Below are 22,927 nucleotides of genomic sequence, written 5' to 3' on the forward strand. Positions count from 1 at the left end.
AAGTAGCTGGGACTACAGGCGCCCGCCACAACGCCTGGCCATTTTTTGGTTGCAGCCATCGTTGTTTGGCGGGCCCGGGCTGGGGATTTGAACCCGCCACCTTAGGTGTATGTGGCTGGTGCCTTAGCCGCTTGAGCCACAGGCGCCGAGCCTCTAGTCCTTATCTTAAACATTGTTATTGTTATTAAATTGTAAGCCTTTTTAATTTTGCGAAGGCAAAAAGTGTAAACCTAATAAACACATGTATATGTAAAAATAAATAAAATAAAGAGGCATTCTCTGGGATACCCTTGACAACACAGTGGGATTTGGGGAACCCTGTAAGCCAAAAACCTCAGCCTAGGCTTAGTTTTGATGGCTTGCTGACAATGATTACAATCACAGCCTCAGTTCCAAACTGCAGCTCTCCTTGTGGGCTGTTTATATGATGTTAAGTAAACTGCTTAATCTCTTTGCCTCCATTTCCTCATCTGAAAAATGGGATTGTTATAAGGATTAAATGAGATGTTGCAAGTTAAGCACTTGGCATGATAAGTGATACAAAATAAAGGCTTGATAAGTGTAAATTTAATGACAGAAACACATTTCTCCTCTGTGATCTTCCCCAGTTTCCCCATTCATTCTTAAATATTATTTAGCACCTGTCACCATGTTCTAGGTTCTGGGAATACAATGATGGACAAAACTCAGTCCTGCTAACTTTGAAGGAGCAAGAAGTCTACTGGAGAAAGTGAATGACAAACATGCAGTACCACACATAGAAATGTTTAGAACGAGGATTACAACTATATAGACCCTGGACATTAAACAGGTTATGGCACCTCTCTAATTTAAAATAAAAATACCAAAGGTAAAAATGCACTTCGATGTAGAGATTAAAACAGCATCTCTCTGGATTTTCTGATTACAAATTCCAGGTAAATTCATTGCAAGCAGCTATTTCTCATGTTTTGGGTGCTTCAGCCTTACTGATTCTCAAAAAGGTGCTTAGCCTTTTGGTCAAGTCAGCATGAGTAAGTAGGTCCAAGAAAACTCTACAGTGTGGAAGTGCTCAGAGGTACATGGTGCAGATTTAGTGTGTCAAGGAAGTGGTCTCTTAAGTGTCAGCCAAGTGAAGAGAATAAAAGACAACTGTCTGTCAAGCATAAAATCAGTAAGTTTTACCTGATTATTTCTAAAGTCTAGGGCTACACTTTCATTTGCTCATTCATTCATTCCATGTAAGTTATTTCACATCATTTGAAGAGAAAGACCAGAAAATTATCTTGCTTTCTGAGATGCAAGAGAGATACCCCATCCCCAACAATGTCACAACCACCATCACAACTTGCTCCACTTCTTGCCAGCACACAGACGTGCCTACCACCCGCTGGAGCCTGAAGCTTCAGTCACGCCTAGCTACTCCGGCCACCACAGCCCTCCAGGCCTGCCAAACTTGGCACATGCCATTCCCTCCCACATGGTGAGGAATCATTCTCCCAACCCCAATGTAAGTCTCTTCCTCTCTGATGCCTTCCCCTAGCTCCAGGTGAACTTGAGTAGCTCAGGAAACAAACCAACAGCCCAGTCCCCCGAGTGGTGCAGACTCAGTGCTGAGTCCTCCATTCCCCTCATCCACTGCCCACAGGACCCGCGCCAACTTCTGGGAAAGTGGGAACCTGGAACCTTGAGATTTCTTTAGGGAAAGAATGAAGAGAGGGCCAGAGAAGACGCAGCGAGGCTGTAGACGGAGGGAGAACCGAGAACCCACCGGTCTGGCTTCGGGTTGCTCCTCCGGACCGCAGTAGCGGCCCGGGATTCTGTGGTCAAGACAACTGGAGGTGGGGTGGGAGGCCACCAGACCCAAAAAGGGGAGCAATTCACACTCGCAGAGACAGCAAGGACAGCCCCGCTAAAACCCACCCGCTGCTTCTTCCTTACCAAGGAAAGACGGCCATCTTCCCAGTCACATGACCGCTTATTCCGAGGGCCGCCGCCCCGCGTCCCCCGCCCAGGCCCCGCCCTGGCCGCCATGATTGTGAGGGGCAAGCACGGCTCCTCAGAGCCCAGGCAATGACTTCCGCCGGCGCCATGATTGTAAGGGGCAAGCCGTGGGCCGGGCGGTGTTCCGCAGCGCGTCCGTGGCCATGATTGTGAGGGGCAGGCCGGGGCGGCAAGGCCGCCGGGGCCGTGATGGTGAAGGGCACGCCGGTGCGGCTGGCTGCCTAGCTCAGCTGCGCCCTCCAGGGGCGGAGAAGAATTCAGGCGCTGGCGTAGCGGAGACGGGAGGGTCTGGGTTCACTCAGTTGAGGGATTTGCCCCAATTCGCTGTTGCTTCTGAATTACGCCACACGCCCTCTCTAGGGCCCGGCTTTTCCTTGTGTACTTTTCCGGGGGTGAGGAACTTCCAGAATCCCCTTCCCACTAATAACATCTTGGATCTCGGGCTGCCCTGAATCCAAATGTGATTAACAGGAACTAGACCAAATGGGGAAATTGGTTAGCGTTTCCTCACACTTGGCAAAGCTGTACCCTTACAATGAGAACGGAAAAGAACCCGAACTCTGTAAAATAATTTAGAGAATTTTATTCAGTGCCCAATGTGTGCAACCATGAGGATGGTCCTGGAAAGCCATGCCCAAGAAGTCACAGTGGTCTCGCTGGGGTCACAGTTTGATTTTAAACATTCCAAAGAGACAGGAATTACATGTAAATTCATAAATCAATACATAGAAGGCATATGTTGATTTGGCATGAAAAGGAAGGACATTTAAGCAGGGAATTACAGGTTATCTGGGTTTAAATAGTCTTTCATGTCTAATTGGTTAAAGAAATGCTTTGTCTTAACCTGCTTGCGTGACTAAAGCTTTGTCTTGCAGTCTTAGGCCTGTTAATGCCTTAGAAAGGGAGCTCTAGATGGAGGGGAGCATGGAGAGGCATGTCTGACTACCCTTCTCAAGACCAGCAGCATTTAGAAGGGTATTTCTGGGGTCCCCTTGGCCAAGAAGGGGTCCATTCAGTCAGCTGGGGGGAGGACTTAAGATTTTTAGTTCATACTATGATGGTGGATACACATTTCAATTACAGAACTTATGAGCTCTTGTGCTTTCTCTGATTTTTGAAAAAGTGGATGTAACATAGCATATTTTCAAAACAGCTACCATTTACTAAATGCTTACTGTGTGTCAGGCACTGTGCTGAAAAGTTTGCATGCAGCCTTCATTTTTTTTCCTCCCTATAAACCTCTGAAATAAACACCGTGATTATCTATTTTTCCAAACCAAACAATGGGGGACACTCTTGTTGATCACAAGGCAGCATCTGATCCTTCCTGTTTACTTTTACTTTCAAGTGGGTTTTTTTCTTTTTTAACAGAAAGAGTTCAGAAAGCCATGTTCTCAGGTTCCCCTGGAAAAGGCAATAGAATATTCTCTCAACTCTACTTTTGCACACTGAATCCTAGTTTCTTCATCTGTGAAATTAGGATAATTCTGGTTTTTTAAGGTGAAGGGAGATGATTTTAAAATGGCTGGCACATGGTCAACAATCAAGAGAAGCCATGCTTTGAGGCAAGCACATAATCATATAGCACCTCTGTGATCTTTGTGTTTTCAGAGCTTCTTTGTCCGCGGCAACATATGAGTACTATGCAGTCTACCAAAAGAGCAGTGCTTCTCACATGTCAATGCAAATATCACTAACCTAGAGACCTTATCGAAAAGTAGGCTCTGAGATGTGGGGTGAGGCCTGGGCTTCTGCCTTTCTAACTAGTTCCTGGGCTGTATTGCAGCTGGTGGTCCCTTTGGACACAAAAGTAATGGCAGCACCTGTGGGTGATGGGGGAAGGCCATAGGGCAGTGCAGTATCCTGTTAAGATTATTCAACCAAACCCCGATTAGATCATGTATAGGAAACAGACTTTGGAAGTAATTCTGAAATAGGTTGTTAGCTTTATGGAATATGTGAGTAACTAAGAGATTTTCTCCACCATAAGATGAGAAGCAAAACCAAGGTTCTGGTGGCAGCTTTGTTCATGTCCTTGAGAAATTAAAGAATTGAGGGCCATAGAGAAACACTGACCAAAGAGAATAGACAAGCATACCATATTCCAGTTTGATTTGCTGTATTAAGTAATGAAAAGTTCTCCTGTTTAAAAAATTTTATAACCTACACAGATGTACACTATGGGCCTTTAGACATCAGAAAACAGGATCTTTATCCCATATTCTTAAAAGGATATTAAGAATATATATATTTGCTGCATTTTCAAAATACCAATATCTCTTTAAAATTGAAGTTAGAAAGATTAAATATACACAGTATCAATTTTATGTGAAAAGTGCAAAGCCTTTTTTGGAAATGGTGTTCCAACTCCATTTATTTATGTTTTTATAACTCTTTTCATTTGGGGGTGGTATCTGTGATTGTGCATGGAACAGTGACAAAATGGGGGCAAAGGATCTTCATCTCTAGAATGAAGATCCTTCAGTTTTTAGCTCCGTGTGAATAATAAGGAGTTTCCAGTCATATCCACTATTACCTAATAAAGGAGTTTCCAGTCATATCCACTATTCCCAACATATGAAGTAAACAAGAGTTGAAAGGTGGCCAGAGGAGAGTGAGGGCTTTTTCCATACAGCCTTGCAGAGGATAAAATGCAACATCTCCTTATTAAGGGGCAAGTGAGGGGCGCTTCACTACACTCACATTAGATTGAGTAGGCAGTAGCAAGACCAGCAGTCTTAAAGCTGTGCCAATCAGCAGCTTTGATGTAAGCTGCAACCTCAGCATTCTCTCCTTTCTTCCTCTACTTCCCCAAATGGCTCCTTAGCAGGCTTTGAGCCCTTAATAAGCTAAGAAATTTCCAGCTCTTTTCTTCTGAAAAGTCTAACTTCTGCCAACTCAATGATGGACTAAGCACTGGTATGGGTGATGTATTAAATAGGTGGATATACCTTTCATGGAACTTAATTATAAAACATGATCAGATTCTAAGACTGTTTTGGTCATTAACTTTTCAATATCTATTCCTTAATAGTCATTTCCTTGATAAATAAAAAAGATAAACCAGATTTCCTTTAAGATGAAAAGTTTATTTTACCTTTTGCCTAGAAGCAAAACTAGGGAAATTAAAGTATAAAAATAAATACAATTTACATTAATGGACATTCCACTCAAAGTAAAAATGATAAAAATAATGTATATAAATAAAAACCCATCAAAAGCACAAAACAATGTCTGGCACTTGTATGAGGAAAAGGTGTGAACATTAAAAAAAAAGTGTAAAACACACATACTTTTAACTTTAAATTAAAAACACCACTCAAGTTTCTCATCCTTAATCTAAAACTAGTTTACCTTTCTCTATAACATACTATTTGTTTTAGCTAATTTGCATTAGTACACATAAAACTTTTAACATCTTTCTTTCTTATCAAAGAGACCTACAATGATGTAAGGAAACTGTATCCTGAGTTTTCAGAATGATAAAGCACAGTTTATCATATTAAGAAGATAATTTAACATACTTTGCCTACAAATTAAAAAATTGGTAACTTGGACTTTTTTGACTGTCTTCTAATTTTCTGGTTCACTCATTCAGTAAGATTTATCTCAATAAAGAAAATCAAGTTTACACCCAGGGTAGATTATTATTTTCTGTCTATGGCTAGATGTAAACAGAACAAAAAAATCAGAAAAAACTTATCTTTATCCTATATTCTTAAAAGGATATTAAGAATATATATATGCTGCATTTTCAAAATACCAATATCTCTTTAAAATTGAAGTTAGAAAGATTAAGTATACACAGTCTCAATTTTATGTGAGAAGCACAAAGCCCTTTTTAAAAATGATAAATTAATAGTGACATTTCTTTCATAAAGTCATGTTTTCTTGTTAATATTTATCAGTTGATACTTTTAATGAATATGTTAGTGATGAAAAACCTTAAACATTAGTGCCTTTAACCAATGCAGAGTTTGTTCTTTTTTTCCTACTAGCTGTATCAACCAAGTAGGATGCAAAATTTTAACTAGGCAATATTATTTTCCCAGATGAAATCTGGATTTACCATTATAATTATATAGCCCTTTTTTCTCTTCTAAATCAAGCATGCTAGAAAAAGCAGACTATGAAGAAACAAAATACACAGGCTAAATAGAAAATATAACTGCATGCAACACATGTAATTCTTACTTTACAGAAATGGATATAATAATGCATTCCTAAGTGCTACATTCAAGAAGATTGTGCTGTCTTCCCAAAACTGGTTATCCTTCACAAAAAGATCTTATAAGCTAGTATAAATATTTCTGACAGTAAGTACTGGGGTAACATACATGTGTAAGACAACTTGTTGACAAGAATGTGACTCACAGCTACTTCCGTGATAAATTTTAGGTGGACCAGTCAACTATATGGTAAATCAAAGAATATGGATATTGAGAGACTAATCTGAGCTTTTAAAGTTTAAAAGCCAGGGAAAGACAATCTTCTGTAATAATTTTCCCGTGAATAAAATAGTATCTAATTTGTTTATCAAATTCAGCAACAAGTATGTAGAGATGAATTAAATTTGTTTTAGAACTTATAATTTGTCATCTTTTCAATCTTTTCTAAAAATAAATCCAAATGTCTATTAAGTTTACCAAAAGAGTCTCTGTAGATATCTGGGTGCATAAAACAAACTGGTAATTGTGTAGGTTAAGCACAGAGATGAGGCAATTCCTAAACACTAATTTGTCTTTACCCAAACCTATTATTGAGAGGAAAATGGAGGCGTGGGGCAGGAATTAGGCAGACTGACCACATTCTCCACATAATTGCTCAGCCTTTTGATGTCAGTGGTGTAAACAGAGTCCAGGGTTAAATAAAAATAAAACTCTTGGGTAGGGAATGTAAGAATCCTCCTCTCCCTTTTTATCCTAATGAATGCTGTCTTCTTAAATTGTCGCAACATTTGGCCGCTTTCTTTGGATTTTTCCTGCATATACTCCTAAAAATAGAGCAAAACTCATATTATTTCTCAATGGTAGCTTTTTCTATGGTACCACTTAATGAGTGCTTACTATGGACCAAGCACTTAGCTAAGCAATATACATTTTCATCATATTTGCCCCTTACAGGAAATAATCGTGAAGTAGAGGATAACACAGCTGAAGCATAGAAGAATACCTGCTTTAGTTAATAAAACTAGAAGTAGACACTCTAAGAACCCAATTCCACCAGATTCATTATTTTACTTAACCATTTTGCATAACCACCTCAGTAGTTTCTGAATTTCACTACAAACTCTAGTCAAGCACAAAACATCAAATCAAGAAATATGTTTAAAAACATGACATCAGAGATTACAATGTAGTTTGTTAAAACTATGAATAACTTTCAATGCTTTGCAGCATACTTTAACACTTTGGAATTCTACTTCAGTCTACTTTTATCATAACACAAAAGAGGCTCCTATAAATTGCTTCATAAAGGTTTATCTCTATGTAGAGCAAATCAAAGCATAATTTCAAATTTGTATGAAACATAATCCAAGCCATTAAAAATCTAAGCAAGAAAGAGTAATCTTTTTAAGAGCAACAATAGGTTCCTTTGTTCAGATTCATAGTATTTTAACCAGTCAGTATCCCAAATTCTCGGTTTATGTAAAAAAATAAAATTCTTTAGACACTTTCAATTGTCTAAATATGCAGACATGTAAAATAAATCTTCAGAAAATACAGGAAGGAATTTTGGTAGCTTCTTTAAGAACATATTAATTGTCCATGTTAATTCAAAGGTTAAGCAATTACAATTGTTTGTATTAATAATAAAGTTGCAAAGCAATTAAAACTCAATAGTTCTAAGTACTGGACCTCACTATATGTTATTAACATCAATGACTGCCTGTTGATCTTTTAACCTTTGAGTATTACTGGATAGAAACAGTACTTGCTATTTGGCTTATAAGTTCACAAGTGACAAAAAGTGGAAATGAAATGTATGAGAAAAGAACATGGACAGTCACTGTGGCAAATTGATAATATTAGGCAAAACAATATTGATTCCTCAATCACTTTCCAACTAGCTCAGATTTATTGAAATATATATATATGTATATATCATTGAAAATGTCTTAAAATTCCACAAATCTGGTGTTAAGTCAGAGTTTTTCCAAATGGTTATCTTTCAAATTAGCTGATTCTGCCTATGGAATAAGCAAAATCTTCAAGTATGTAATCCTCTTTAAAACAATTCAATTGACTGTCACAGTGATTTCCAAAAGATGACCTTTTAAATTATCCTACATATGTATGACATTATGAATCATATGCAATACATATACACAAAAAGTCAGCATCATTTCAAAGTCATGATCAATAATTTGCTCCCTCTTTGAATTTATGTGAACAAATGGTGATAACATGAAGAAATTACTTATATTGCTTGTTCCCTCCTAATTCTAAGGAAATTACTTAGTGATAAAAGCTCTAAAATTTGCCTAATTGTATAATGGAAAGATTACAGTTGACTAAAGATTTAATTGTTAATGATTAACTTAGTTTTCTTTTAAATGTTCAGAAAGCAGTATAGCGAAATTAATGTACATTTTGAAAGCATTTTTTAAATGGATCACATAATTCTAAGTGAACTTAAAGTGTCTTAACAAAGATACCTAAAAAATATTAAAGCATTTAGTTAGGAGCTTTAACTTAACTCAACACTGAATTTGTCTTCTTGCCACCATAAACAAAATTTTAAAATACAGGTTTAGTTAACTTTTAAATAATCCTCCAATAATGAACATAAGGAGAGACTTGGTTCAAGCTTCTTATCAAGGAAAAGATTAAGAACCTCCCCCCAGCATATTCACATATGATCTGGTGGTCAGAGGGAGAAGTTTTCATCCCTTTTCACACAGACACAAATATTCCTGGGTGATAGACTCCCCCAAAGTTGAAGAGACATGCCTAGATTTAAGCATCATCATTATCATTTAAGATCATCACTTAAGATCATCATTATCTTCTACTCATTAAAAAAAAGCTTTCTGACTTGAGCATGGATAATTCTACAAAATTTTCAGAATAAAAAATGTTTTCCATAGAAATATTAAAGAAATTAAGATTAAAACCACAATTTTACTAAGATTTCTTGCTTGCCACAAAATATACCAAGGAACCCTAATAGGAATGACCGTGACTATGCCAAAATTATGGTGGCAAGGAAAGACATATCAAACTTCAGTGGCCTGGGTTACAGGGAAGCGTGTGCACTTCTTTCTATTGAATGGGCTTCAGGAATTCATTTTCTACACACCTGAAACAGGCGCTCTGTTAGGCACTCTGCTCTGTGAAGACTTCTGTCTATTTTGCACAACCCCCTTCACTGATGTCTTAGGGGTTCTAATTGAATATAAAAAAATTAATAAGTCACTTGCATTAAGGTCTAAATTTTCAAAATTCAAAGAAAGCAACCATACTGCATCAAATGTTCAAAGCACAAATAAGCTTGAAAAGAATTTAAGTCTCACGCATGTGCATAGTAAAGAAAGCTATATTTTTTTTTTTTTTTTTTTTTTGAGACAGAGCCTCAAGCTGTCCCCCTGGGTAGAGTGCCGTGGCATCACAGCTCACTCCAACTCCTGGGCTCAAGCGAGTCTCCTGCCTCCGCCTCCCAAGTAGCTGGGACCACAGGCGCCCGCCACAACGCCCGGCTATTTTTTGGTTGCAGCCATCATTGTTGTTTTGGCGGGTCCGGGCTGGGGATTCGAACCCGCCACCTTAGGTGTACGTGGCTGGTGCCTTAGCCGGTTGAGCTATAGGCGCCGAGCCGAAAGCTATATTTTTGCTTCAGCAAGAGACTATAACCATGACTTATATTTTGTTGGAGAATCACTTTGTTGATGCTGAATTTACTATATGGATATTTAAATTATTTAATGAGCAAAATCATATGAAATGAAAAGTAAAAACATGCCAACGTAAGATGATAATTAAAATACACAACATTACACCAAGAGGGTTATATTTGAAGATAAAACTTTTAAAAGATTTTTCCCAATGCTATAAAAAAAATACTGAAAAATAGTTATCCTTTATGAAAAGAACATTATATTTTTCCTTCTCAGAGCAAATCTTGATTTGAATATTCTTAAATACCCATGTATGTCACATTCTTACCCTTGTCTACTAAGTAGCCTATGAACAGGTGCATTCTGTCCTTGGTTTGGCTGAAGGACTCTGTTGACAAATTGAATAAAAAGTTAATTCAAAAAACTAATTCTGTTTTCTCATTTTCTTTCAATGGATGAAAGATGATGGCAGTAGGATGGAAAACATGTATGCAATGATATGGCCTATATACAACCACAAAGCAAAGCAAATTGATTAAAGCATATTAATATGGTACCTCTCTCTCTCTAAATATATATATATACACACACACACACACACATACACACTTTTTTTTTTTTAAGACAGAATCTTAAGCTGTTGTCCTAGGTAGAGTGCCATGGTGTCATCATAGCTCACAGCAACATCCAACTCTTGGACTCAAGAGATCCTCTTGCCTCAGTTTCATATTTTTTAGTAGAGAAAGGGTCTCACTTTTGCTCAGGCTGGTCTCGAACTCATGACCTCAAGCAATCTACCTGCCTCAGCCTCCCAGAGTGCTAGGATTACAGGCGTGAGCCACTGCGCCTGGCTGGGGGTACTCATATTTTGTTCACCAAGATCCCAAACCTCAGGTTTTTATCAAGAAGAGATAAAACATATGCATTAACCCTTGTGCTTTTAGGTCATTCTCTTATATACTTAACCAACATATGCATTAACCCTTGTGCTTTTAGGTCATTCTCTTATATACTTAACAAAAGGATAACTTTTCCTTTCAAACATGCGAGAGAAGAAAATATCACTTTCATTTTAAAAGAATAGAAAATGGTTCAGAAATACTAAGTTAGCTTTTTAAGGTTTATAATTCTCAAAGATTCTCTGGACTGTGGACTGAACTCAAGACATATCAAGCTCAAATTTCCACCAGAGATACCATGTCCCACACAAAGCTCCAGGTACATCTCGTGTGACACATGACTAGGTATATGACCAGGTATTGACTTGAATCCTAAGCCCAAGATCCTCCAACTCAGCAAGGAGTGTTTTACTGATGTAAAGTAGAACAAAGTCAACAAAAAATATCAGGATTTATAAAAATTTTTTCTTAAAAAAAGCCTCTCACTGAGACTAAGTGATTTTTCTCACCTTGTTTCAGAAGGATTTTGTTTAACCAGGAATTTCTTATTTGGCATTCCCATTTCAGCAGCTCTAATACAACATAAAAAGAAGGACACAAACAATGTATTTAGAGAAGGGAACAAAACATGCTTACAAGTGTAATATTGGATGACACAAATAGATCATCACTTAGAAACTGGTATACCACTGTAAGTATACTAAGCATATAAAGATTACTTTCAAGAGAGAATGATTTGTAAAAGTTAAGATATAAAAAACAAAAAAGATAGTTAAGATATTCTTCTCATTTAGTTTTTCTTCTCAGGAAATCTTTAGGGTATCAGAAAAAGAATATATTTAAAAGATAAAAAGTTAAATATTGAATATAAGGATTTACTGTTTTTAAGACTGCTGGCTGGCTATCAACCATACAAGTTAAATGTGAACAAACTTAGGAATTGATAAATTTATCTAAAGATGAAATTAGATTTTACCACCTGATTTTATTCTTTCTTTCTTTCTTTTCTTTTTTTTTTTTTTGTAGACAGAGTTTCATTATATTGCCCTCGGTAGAGTGCCTTGGTGTCACAGCTCACAGCAACCTCAAACTCTTGGGCTTAAGCAATTCTCTTGCCTCAGCCTCCCAAGCAGCTGGGACTACAGGTGCCCGCCATAATGCCCAGATACTTTTGTTGTTGTTGTTATTGTTGTTTAGCAGGCCCAGGCCAGGTTTGAACCACCAGTGGCCAGCGCCCTAACCAGTGAGCTACAGGTGCCAAGCAAATGAAACTTCTTTGTATAAAAAGGAATTTCTAGCAGATCAATGGTAGAAAAGTTAACTGTTCTTTCTAATTTGATATGTAAACAGACCGACAAATGACTAAAATTGCTTAATACTAATTAATACAACATAATATTAAAAAACTTACTTCATGTACTTCTTCCTATCAAGAGACTTCTGTGTTGCAGCTGAAAGAGCCACTCGGGGACTTTTTATTTTATCCTTTAAAACACAAAAGTAACAGAAAACTACTGGTGCCAATACTACTATAATACAAGATGATCCCAAAAGGCCTGGAAAAGCTTTTCTTTACTAACATTTGTTTTGAGGCAGAAACTCACTTTGTTGCCCTCAGTAGAGTACCGTGGCATCATAGCTCACAGCAACCTCAAACTCTTGGTCTCAAGCGATCCTCTTGCCTCAAGCTCCCAAGAGGCTGAGACTATAGGTATCTGCCACAACACCCGGTTATTTTTAGAGATGAGGTCTCTCTCTTGCTCAGATTGTTCTCGAACTTCTTTCTTTTTTTTTTAGAGACAGAGTTTCACTTCAGGGCCCTCAGTAGAGTGCCAGGGCATCACACAGCTCACAGCAACCCGCAACTCCTGGGCTTAGGTGATTCTCTTGCCTCAGCTTCCAAAGTAGCTGGGACTACAGGCGCCCGCCACAACGCCCGGCTGTTTTTGGTTGCAGTTTGGCTGGGGCAGTTTGAACCCGTCACCCTCAGTATATGGGGCCGGCACCGTATCCACTGAGCCACAGGTGCCGCCCTGTTCTCGAACTTCTAAGCTCAGGCAATCCATCCACCTGGGCCTTGCAGAGTGCTAGGATTATAGGCATGAGCTACTGCACCCAGTCTTCCTTACTAACATTTTTACCTTTAACTTAGTTTTCTGAGATAGCCTAATTCTACAAATCAAGTAATTAAAATTACTTTTTCCCAATGAAATAAGTTTTGCTTGTTTTCTCTTTGCCAACCACACTAAGATCATTAATTCAAATCACAAACCACCAATACTGATATATTTCAAAGTAATTTAAAGTCTGTTTCCAACTGATTTCAAAAAAGGCAAAATCCACATGAGTTTCAAGGGAATTTAACCAGGAGCTGCTGGTAAGTTTTTTATTTATTTTTTATGTATTTATTTTTTGAGATAGTCTCACTATGTCACTCTCAATAGAGTACCATGGCATCACAGCTCACAACAACCTCAAACTTTTGGGCTTAAGAGATTCTCTTGTCTCAGCCTCCCACATAGCTGGAACTACAGGCACCTACCACAATGCCCAGCTATTATTTGTCGCAGTTGTCACTGTTTAGCTGGCCCGGGTCAGGTTCGAACCTGCCAGCCTTGGTGTATGTGACTGGCGCCATAAGTACTGTGCTACGGGCACCGAGCTTGCTGGTTAAGTTTTTTATAAGCCATCCAAGCAAAACATTCAAAACTCCAACTCCAAAATCCAATCAGAAAATAATATGTAATTCTTTCATTATGTAATTCTTTTAAATCATTTTACAGATTTAAATGTTGCTAGTAATCCTAGGAATTTAACAAATGTTAGAAAGGTGATGAGGTCAATGAAAAAAATGACATTTAGTATCAACTACCCTAAACCCAAAAAAACTCCACTCATCAGAAAATCACATAACATACCATTTGCCTGAGCATTTTCTCTTTTCGAGCTTCTCGGTCATGATGTAGAATAGACATTCTTTCAGCTGCATCCATTACAAAGAATATGTCATGAATGCCATACAGGGCAGCACGCAACTAGGTTCAAAAGCAAAAATACCATACACATTTAAAAGATGAGTGTAGAGTTCAGTAATATTATATAAACTATTAACACTTTATGTATTAAAAAAAATTAAAGTAGTTTTCACTGAAACCTATTTTCAGTGATTAAATGGAAAGAGAAAAAAATGTAAAATTTCTGTTTCTTAAAAGCCTAAAGGGTATGTGTGGTTGGTTACCTGAGCTAACACTCTTTCCTGAAGTGAAGCATCCTGTGCTGAAACAATGCCTCTCTTTAATGGTGCTTCTGACTGAAAACTTCTCATGAATTCCATAGTATCCTGCAAAAAGAAATGCTCCTTCAAAAACATTTTTCTAGGAAGACTCATTATCACTGGAGTTTCCTTTTTTCTTTTTCTCAGTCAATCCAAAATTATAGTTGTCCCTTATTATCTGTAGGTGACTAGTTCCAAAACCCCTAAAGATACCAAAATCTAAGAATACTCATCTCTCCTATATAAAATGGTATATAGTACTTGCATATAGTCTATAAACACCCTCCCATATTCAGTGGTTCTCAACCTTCCCAATGCCATGACCCTTTAATATAGTTCCTCATGTTGTGGCGACCCCCAACCATAAAATTATTTTCATTGCTACTTCATAATTGGAATTTTGCTGCTGTTATGAATCATAATGTAAATATCTGATATGCAAGAGACCCCCAAAGAGGTTGTGACCCACAAGTTGAGAACCATTGCTTTAAATCATCTCTAGATTGCTTATAATACCTAATACAATATAAATGCTTTGTAAATAGTTGTTAACAATATATTGTTTAGGGAATTATGACAAGAAAAAAGTCTGTTTATGTTCAGTACAGATGCAACCATCATTTTCTTCAATATGTTTAATCCATAGTTGATTGAATGCACAGATGCAAAATCCAGATGTGGAATCCACAAATACAGTGGGCTGACTATCCTAAGATCAAAAATAAAACTATTACTTATTAAAAGTCAAATAGTATTCACTTTAAAGGGAGACAAAAATACAGAAACTAGCTGATGCACAGTGACTCATGCCTATAATCCCAGCACTTTGGGAGGCTAAGCTAAGACGATTACTTAAAGCTAAGAGTTTAAGACCAGCTTGAGCAACACACACGATTCCATCTCTACAAAAAATGGAAAAATTGGGCAGCATCTTTGGCTCAAGGCGTAGGGAGCCAGCCCCATATGCCAGAGGTGGTAGGTTCAAACCCAGCCCTGGCCAAAAACTGAAAAAAAAAAAAAAAAGAAACGAAAAAAGAAAAGAAAGAAAAAGGAAAAATTAGCCAAGCATAGTGGAACACATGTGTAGTTCCAGCCAGCTACTAGGGAGGCTTATGCAGAAGGATCACTTAAGCCCTGGAGTTTGACGTTGCAGTGAGCTATAATGATGCCATTTTACTCTAGTCTAGGCAACAGAGCCAGACCCTATCTCCAAAAAAACCCAAAAAGCAAAACAAAAAGAACCCCCCTTCATTTACATATCACTTATACAATTATCTGAGTAATATTAATAATTACAGGGTGGCACCTGTGGCTCAGTGAGTAGGGCACTGGCCCCACATACGGGGCAGGGGGCGGGGGGTAGGGGGAAGCGGGTACAAACCCAGACCTGGCCAAACTGCAACAAAAAAAATAAGCCAGGCGTTGTGGCAGGCGCCTGTAGTCCCAGCTACTTGGGAGGCTGACACAAGAGAATCAGCTAAGAGGTTGCTAGAGGTTGCCGTGAGCTATGATGCCATAGCACTCTACCGAGGGCCACAAAGTGAGACTCTCTCTCTAAAAAAAATAATAAAAATAATTACAGCGACTAAAAAGTATTTGATCTGCCTTAGTTCTGAACTAATTTGTCAGCTCAGCTACCACAAGGCTAACAGAAATTTTAAGTGAGATACAAATAATTTACAACAATCTTACTTTTACAGTCTGTCGAAGTTGCTTCAGTTTATCTGTCTGCATAAGCCTACGAGTAAGAAATCCTTTTGCCACTGCAGTTATTTTATTAAATTTTGCTTGTACTTCTGGACTAAAAACCTAGGAGAAAAAAGACAGACATGATACTTATTGATGCTCCTTTGTACAACATAAGATGGTATAGCTCTTAAAAAAAAAAAAAAAAGAAAGAAAGATGGATATATATCATTAAGTTTGCTCACCTGAGACAATCTAGTTTTGGGCCTTCCAAAAGGCCTTGTTACTGAGAGTTTGGTCAAGCCACTAGGTGATGACCCCCAGAGGTAGAATGGTGCTTCATTTGAAGAACCAAAACTATGTTGTACAGCAGAATTTGTGAAACCTAGAGAAATAGACATAATTATACTTGATGTCAGATAATAAAAATATGAAGAACATCAAATTAAACACTGTGATACTCATTAAGAATACAACTGAGGCCAGGCGCAGTGGTTCACGCCTATAATCCTAACACTCTGGGAGGTCAAGACAGGTGGATCACCTGAGCTCAGGAGTTTGAGACCAGCCTGAGCAAGAGCAAGACCCCACCTCTACTAAAAAAGAAAAATTAACTGGGTGTTGTGGCAGGCACTTGTAGTCCCAGCTACTCAGGAGGCTGAGGCAAGGATGGCTTAAACCTAGGAGTTTAAGGTGGCTATGAGATAAAACACCACAGCACTCTACCCAGGGCAACAGAGTGAGATTCTGTCTCAAAAAGAAAAAAAAAGAGAATAACAACTGATGCCATTTTACTCTAGTCCAGGCAACAGAAACTGATCCACGTGCAGACTTAAATATTTATGAACCTTAAGCTTTATGCACAGATGGATCTTTTTAACACAAACAACATCTCAGGATAATTGAAGATCTGAAGATAAGCTACTACAGGGACTGGGGACTTAGAGGTAATTCAAGATCACTTGGGAGACAGCAAACTGTTTTCACTTGAAGTATATCACCTGCTGCATGAATGATCACAGACTGGGCTCTGAACTGAATTTCCTGATATTCTCCTCACTAAGGTAGCCTTTTCTCATGAACACCTGCTCACAAGTCTTTGATCTGCTATCGTGTCGTTTTTCATTGGTTACTAAGCAGCTGGCAAACAGCTGTGGGATGAAGATGGAATTACTTAAAAGGAGCTACAATTTTAAAGTGTGCCAAATGGGGCAGCGCCTGTAGCTCAAAGGAGTAGGGCACTGGCCCCATATACCAGAGGTGGTGGGTTCAAATCCAGCCCCAGTCAAAAATTGTAAAAAAAAAAAAAAAAAAAGTGTGAAAAAAAATAAATAAAGTGTGCCAAATAAAATAGCTCACTGTAGGATAATTTTTTCAAATGGAAAAGGATTTTTAAATATTTACCAGAACTATGTGAATTTGAAGTATGGAGTGAATCTACTTGAGACAGCATTGTTTCTAGCAAACCAGAGTCACTTATTTTTCTCCATTCTACCATATTGTTAATGTCCAATTCAGAGGCTTCTGCAGTGATCGCCTTCTTCTCTTTTAACATTTTCTCTTGTTCTTCTATTTCCTGTAGATTAACAGTTTATTATAACATGGTAGAGCCTGGGTTTAATTACATCCCAAAACAGTATCATGTTAGGCTTAGCCAAAAGAACATATAATCAGTAAATTATTAGTAGTATTTATTTCAACTTTTCCTCTTCAAATAAAACTATGAAAATTTATTTGATTTTAAAATGTGATACATTAATATTATAACAAGTGTTCTTATCATATAGCTCTTATAATACCTCTTTAAAATATTAAATGTTTTAAATTAAGGATTCGATGAAGTATCTTTTTGATAAATTATACAATTACTTTTAGATAAGGATCTAAATATTAAACCTCACATTTAGACAATAAGAATACTACCCATGGCTCAGCACCCTTAGCACAGTGGTTATGGAGCCAGCCACATGCACTGAGGCTGGCAGATGCACTCGGCCCGGGCCAGCTAAACAATGACAACTGCAACAAAAAACAATAGCCAGGCATTGTGGCAGGCACCTGTAGTCACAGCTACTAGGGAGGCAGATATAAGAGAATTGCTTAAGCTCATGAGTCTGAGGTTGCTGTGAGCTGTGACGCCAGAGCACTCTACCAAGGATGACATAGTGAGACTGTCTCCAAAAAAAAGAATACTACCCATGTATCAAAATCAATAACTCCCTTGCATTAAGATACATGGGGAAAAATTACAAGTATTCTATACATGACCAAAATTCATAGTTATCTTTGGCTAAGTTTCACTTACCAGTCCAATCTCCCCTCACATTTTAATTCCTCACCTTCTGCAATCTTTCCTGTTCCCTTTCCTGCTCAGCTATGAGTAGTGATAATTGCTGGGCATGTTGTTCTTCCAGTCTCTTTCGCATTTCTTCAAAAGCTAACATCTTGTTTTTTAGTATCTCCTCGCTTTCTGGAAGGAAACACATCCCCTAAAATTTAGAAGACTCATTACAAGTCTAATATTTGATACCTTATATACCATCAATTTAAATTATCCTTCTGACAAGGAAAGCATTCCTGAATCTGACAAAATACAATCCAGATATAGCCAGGTCTCCATTCTGAACCACATTCTCATTTGCCACTCTTTGTACTCATACTAATAAAGAAAGGCCTGTATCTCACCACCTATACCCACTCATTCAACAGATCTTATCACAATCTGAACCAACAGAGCAAGATTATATGTTTAGGCAAGATTCTTTTGACTCTAATTTTAGTTGATGTGGTCCTCAGCTGCATCTTACCACTACTTATTCTTTTGACTCTGGTCCTTCTCCAGTATCTCTGGTTTTGTAGCTTGTAGTTCTGCTCATTTTGATTTTTACAGTAAATATTCCTTTGATGGTATAAAGATTTCTCAGCTTGAAATTCCAGAAAAGACTGAACATTAAAATCCCTGATTTTTAGTTACTAACTAAAAAGCACAAGACAAATCATGACTACGCAAACTTCCTGAATAGAAAGCTGTAATAAGACATATCAAGGCTCAGCTCCTGAGGCTCAAGTGGCTAAGGTGCCAGACACATACACCTAACGTGGCAGGTTCGAATCCAGCCTGGGCCTGCCAAACAACAATGACGGCTGCAACCAAAAAATAGCTGGGCATTGTGGCAGGCACCTGTGGTCCCAGCTACTTGGGAGGCTAAGGCAGGAGACTCACTTGACCCCAGAAGTTGGAGGTTGCTGTGAGCTGTGATGCCATAGCACTCTACCCAGGGGGATAGCTTGAGGCTCTGTCTCAAAAAAAAAAAAAAAAAAAAGACATATCAAAATGCTGAAATACCAAGTATTATAGATGTATCAAGTATATGTTCGTGGATCCATTATACACTAGCTCAGCTAAATCCAAATAATCATTCTTTCCACACAATGATTGTCTCTAAAAATAAGTATATTATGTACTATTATGCTATTGCTGTAGTCTTCCCATAATATGTTCCTAAATATACTTTATTCAGCAACAATTTATACTTTATTTATAGTTTTTCATAGGCAAGAGTAATTGGAAAAACAGGAGTAGAATTATAACCTTCAGCTCAAACTCTCAGTTAATATCAGGAGTCCATTCAGCTCTATGTTATAATATAAGCTTTCACTTAGCTGTGGGCAGCTTCAACATCCCAGTGCACTACACTGCCTCCTCAACCCACTGGGACAGCTCCCGGGCTGCCTCCATAACTGGCCTCATCTCAAAGCACTTATTAAAACACTGCCAGAATTGCACCTTAGTTGATGTCATGTACATTTGATATTCACTGAAGCAGCCTCTAGCCTGGAGGATCCAAGTAGGCTCCCCGAGTACCAGTTGTTCTTATTAGAGCTTTTATAAAGTTGTACAGATTTTCTTTTTTTCCTTTTCTTTCTTTCTTTTTTTTTTTTTCTGAGACAGAGACTCAAGCTGTCGCCCTGGATAGAATGCCGTGATATCAGAGCTCACAGCAACCTCCAACTCTTGGGCTCAAGTGACTCTCCTGCCTCTGCCTCCCTAATAGCTGGGACTACAGGCGCCCGCCACAACACCCCGCTATTTTTTGGTTGCAGCTGTCATTGTTGTTTGGCGGGCCCAGGCTGGATTAGAACCCGCCAACTCAGGTGTATGTGGCTGGAGCCTTAGCTGCTTGAGCCACAGGTGCCAAGCCTATAAAGTTGCACAGGTTTTAAGTGATATGTCCCAACCCTGTATTTCCCATAAGCTTAAGAACTTAAAATTTACTTGATTTAGGTCTTCCATATCAGTAATGAAGAATTATGAACCATGAAAAAGTCATAAAGTGACGAAGAAGAAAAACATACTTTAACAAATTGGCAATGTAACACTGGATGCAAAGAACAAAAAAACCTGAAAAAAGAATTTTTACTAATAAAACAATTATTCTTGAAACAATATTCAGAGCCTTATTTGTGATGCTTTCTCTAATAATTTGATGCTGAAGTGTTCACTAAGGGGCCAACTACATGAAGATCTCATTACAGATGAAAGAACAAATTGATAAAAATATTAGAAATCATAATCCAGGCTCTGTGCCTATAGCTCAGCAGCTAGGGTGCCAGCCACATACACTGGAGCTGGCAGGTTCGAATCTAGCCCAGGAATGCCAAACAACAATGACAACAACAACCAAAAAAATAGCCAGGCATTGTGGTAGGTGCCTGTAGTCCCAGCTACTTGGGAGGCTGAGCCCAAGAGTAAGCTGGGATGCCACAACAGTCTATCAAGGGAGACTCAGTGAGACTCTGTCTCCAGAAAAAAAATAAATAAATAATAATAAAGAAATCATAGTCCAAAAGATCTCACAGCAATACACTGGATTAAAACTACATATGATGTTTCATGTAAGAACTACTTCTTTTGATCATTAATATATTATTATTCTTAATAATATCAAGTAGACTATGAAAGCTTTGCCATTTAAATAAGAAAATCCTTTAAAAAAGGTTATCAAATAACAATGAACTACAGCTAATTATATACTTTCTAATAAAATAAATGAAGTGGCCATATGAACAGATTAATGCAGTTTTTTAAAACATCAATTAAAAGTATAAAATATTGAACCTGGCTCGGCGCCTGTGGCTCAAGTGGCTAAGGCACCAGCCACGTACACCCAAGGTGGTGGGTTCAAATCCAGCCTGGGCCCGCCAAACAACAATGACGGCTGCAACCAAAAAATAGCCAAGCGTTGTGGCGGGCGCCTGTGGTCCCAGCTACTTGGGAGACTGAGGTAGGAGACTCGCTTGAGCCCAGGAGTTGGAGATTGCTGTGAGCTGAGATACCACGGCACTCTACCCAGGGGGACAGCTTGAGGCTCCTGTCTCAAAAAAAAAAAAGTATAAAATAAAGGTACCATCTATATACCAAGTATCAAACACTTCAAAGTTTCCTTACCTTTGGAGTTAGTATCTAACATTTTATTCTTATTAATAAAGATAGATCCCTTAGAGTATCTTTTTTCTGACAAATGTTGCTTTTCTTGTTCAGCTATTCCAGTTGTTATGACATAAGGGCAGTTTTCTTTTTGCAAACTATCGATATCTAAATCAAGTCTCCGTTTAACTTTCTCAAAACTGTTATCCAAAAATTGTTCATTTCCACAGGACACTGTAGGTGTATCCATCTGCTGTCTGGTATTCTGGCTTTGCATCAGTAAAGGAGATGGGTTTTTTACATCATAAGATTTATTCAACTCCATTTGCAAATTGCATGAGTTTTTCTCTAACATACTGGCTGACTTGAGTCCACTCACAGTTCCAAAGTTTTGAGAGGAAGCATATGGTTCAGGCAATTTTGGCATTGCAGTACAAGTACTGTTTATTTTGTGTGCTCCTCTCTCGTCAGATGTTAACTGACCTTCCACAGTGGCAAGTCCATGAATAACTTTATTTTCTAATTGATGTCCTGTTGATTTACCTAAAACTATATCCTCAGGGACTTCGGATGTATTTTTGCTGACATAAATCTTGCTTGAACAAACTCCTGCTAAATTAATTGGTAACTTTGGCACAGTTTCGGGTACATTTACTCTTTCATCAGTATCTTGGACAATTAACTCCACTGCCTGTTCTTTTCCTTTAGGGCTTAATTCACAGGCATTTATTGGGTTATTTATAAGTATATGACATTCTGATGATGGCCTGGAACGCCTTCGATGCATTTTAGGACTCATACTTGGCTCTGGACTAGGTAATTTGGCATATGAACTTGTAAGACTTTTGATAGCATTATTTTCAGTAACAAAAGTGGGAACAACTTTAAAATCAGAATCCGAATCTTGAACAGTGGGATGGCCAGCTTGTATAGCCATATCTGCTTTAGAAAAGCTAGCTACAACAGGCATATTCATGCTGCTTGCTTGACTTGAAGCACCTTGGAGAAGAACATTTGATTTATTAAGGCTTGGTTTGTCAGGAATAGCTGAAACACAGTGTTTGCCTATCAACTGGGCCTTCTCCTTTACACACTCAGTCACTTTAACAGCATCATTTTCTTTGTCTGAATGACTCTCATTAACACTTCTCTTTGCACTCAGACTGCGTCTAGATTGTTCTTTTTCTATATAGTCTTTTGACTTTTTCATTAGATTCTGAAGACTCATTATATAGGGATCTGGGGTGACTTCTGCCAAAACTGATGGATCCTGTTCTTCATTTGTTGAGAAGAAACCATCAGAAATAAGAGTCTTTTGTGGGGTTGCTGAAGAGATCCTGGGAAAAATTTCATTTTCTGCATGACTAATATTTGAACTATCACATTGCTTCAGAGAATTAAATCCTTCTGAATCTCTGGCTAAGTCTATTTCATTAGTTTTACATTGGTCTTCATTCTCCAGTGGCAAAATTCCAGCTATCTTTTCAAGCTTTGCTAAATTAGAATGTTCAGTAGGGCTCTGAAAGCAATTTGGAAATATAGCAGGAACATTCAAGTTTCTGACTTCTGAATTAGAGTAAACTGTTTCAGTCTCCCACTGATCAAAATCACTGGCATTAGGTGCTTTTCTAACCTGAAAAAGGAAATTTGAAAATTAGTATTTCCTCACTGCACAAAAAACCTGTTTTCTAACATAAAACTAAAACTAAAGAAGATTCAGAGTTGTTACATTTGAAAACATAAACAAAGCTAAGATGACTGGTTTCTAAGGTAAACTATGTCACATGAGACTCTAATTACTATAAAAACATCTATTGGTT

At 38.0% G+C, this 22,927-nt stretch overlaps 2 protein-coding genes across 2 annotated transcripts in view; both read right to left on the reverse strand.

Annotated features, from left to right (window-relative positions):
- Positions 1 to 2,072, reverse strand: part of LOC111725600 (UPF0505 protein C16orf62 homolog) — a 22,125-nt gene extending 20,053 nt beyond the window's left edge. Inside the window, exon 1 of the mRNA XM_023513854.1 lies at positions 1,921 to 2,072. Coding sequence (XP_023369622.1) covers positions 1,921 to 2,072 — 152 coding nt within the window. The remainder of the gene's footprint in view (positions 1 to 1,920) is intronic.
- Positions 2,073 to 6,923: 4,851 nt separating this feature from the next.
- The window catches only part of CCP110 (centriolar coiled-coil protein 110), a 26,860-nt gene continuing 10,856 nt past the window's right edge, over positions 6,924 to 22,927 (reverse strand). Inside the window, exons 4-15 of the mRNA XM_023513775.1 lie at positions 21,129 to 22,740; positions 18,019 to 18,149; positions 17,084 to 17,255; positions 15,925 to 16,064; positions 15,686 to 15,802; positions 13,958 to 14,059; positions 13,638 to 13,754; positions 12,131 to 12,204; positions 11,229 to 11,291; positions 10,149 to 10,208; positions 9,286 to 9,371; positions 6,924 to 6,976 (exon numbers count right to left, since the gene is read on the reverse strand). Coding sequence (XP_023369543.1) covers positions 6,924 to 6,976; positions 9,286 to 9,371; positions 10,149 to 10,208; positions 11,229 to 11,291; positions 12,131 to 12,204; positions 13,638 to 13,754; positions 13,958 to 14,059; positions 15,686 to 15,802; positions 15,925 to 16,064; positions 17,084 to 17,255; positions 18,019 to 18,149; positions 21,129 to 22,740 — 2,727 coding nt within the window. The remainder of the gene's footprint in view (positions 6,977 to 9,285; positions 9,372 to 10,148; positions 10,209 to 11,228; positions 11,292 to 12,130; positions 12,205 to 13,637; positions 13,755 to 13,957; positions 14,060 to 15,685; positions 15,803 to 15,924; positions 16,065 to 17,083; positions 17,256 to 18,018; positions 18,150 to 21,128; positions 22,741 to 22,927) is intronic.

This window comes from Otolemur garnettii, unplaced genomic scaffold (assembly GCF_000181295.1).
Source record: "Otolemur garnettii isolate 467f Iridium unplaced genomic scaffold, OtoGar3 scaffold00044, whole genome shotgun sequence".
Classification (NCBI taxonomy): Eukaryota; Metazoa; Chordata; class Mammalia; order Primates; family Galagidae; genus Otolemur; species Otolemur garnettii.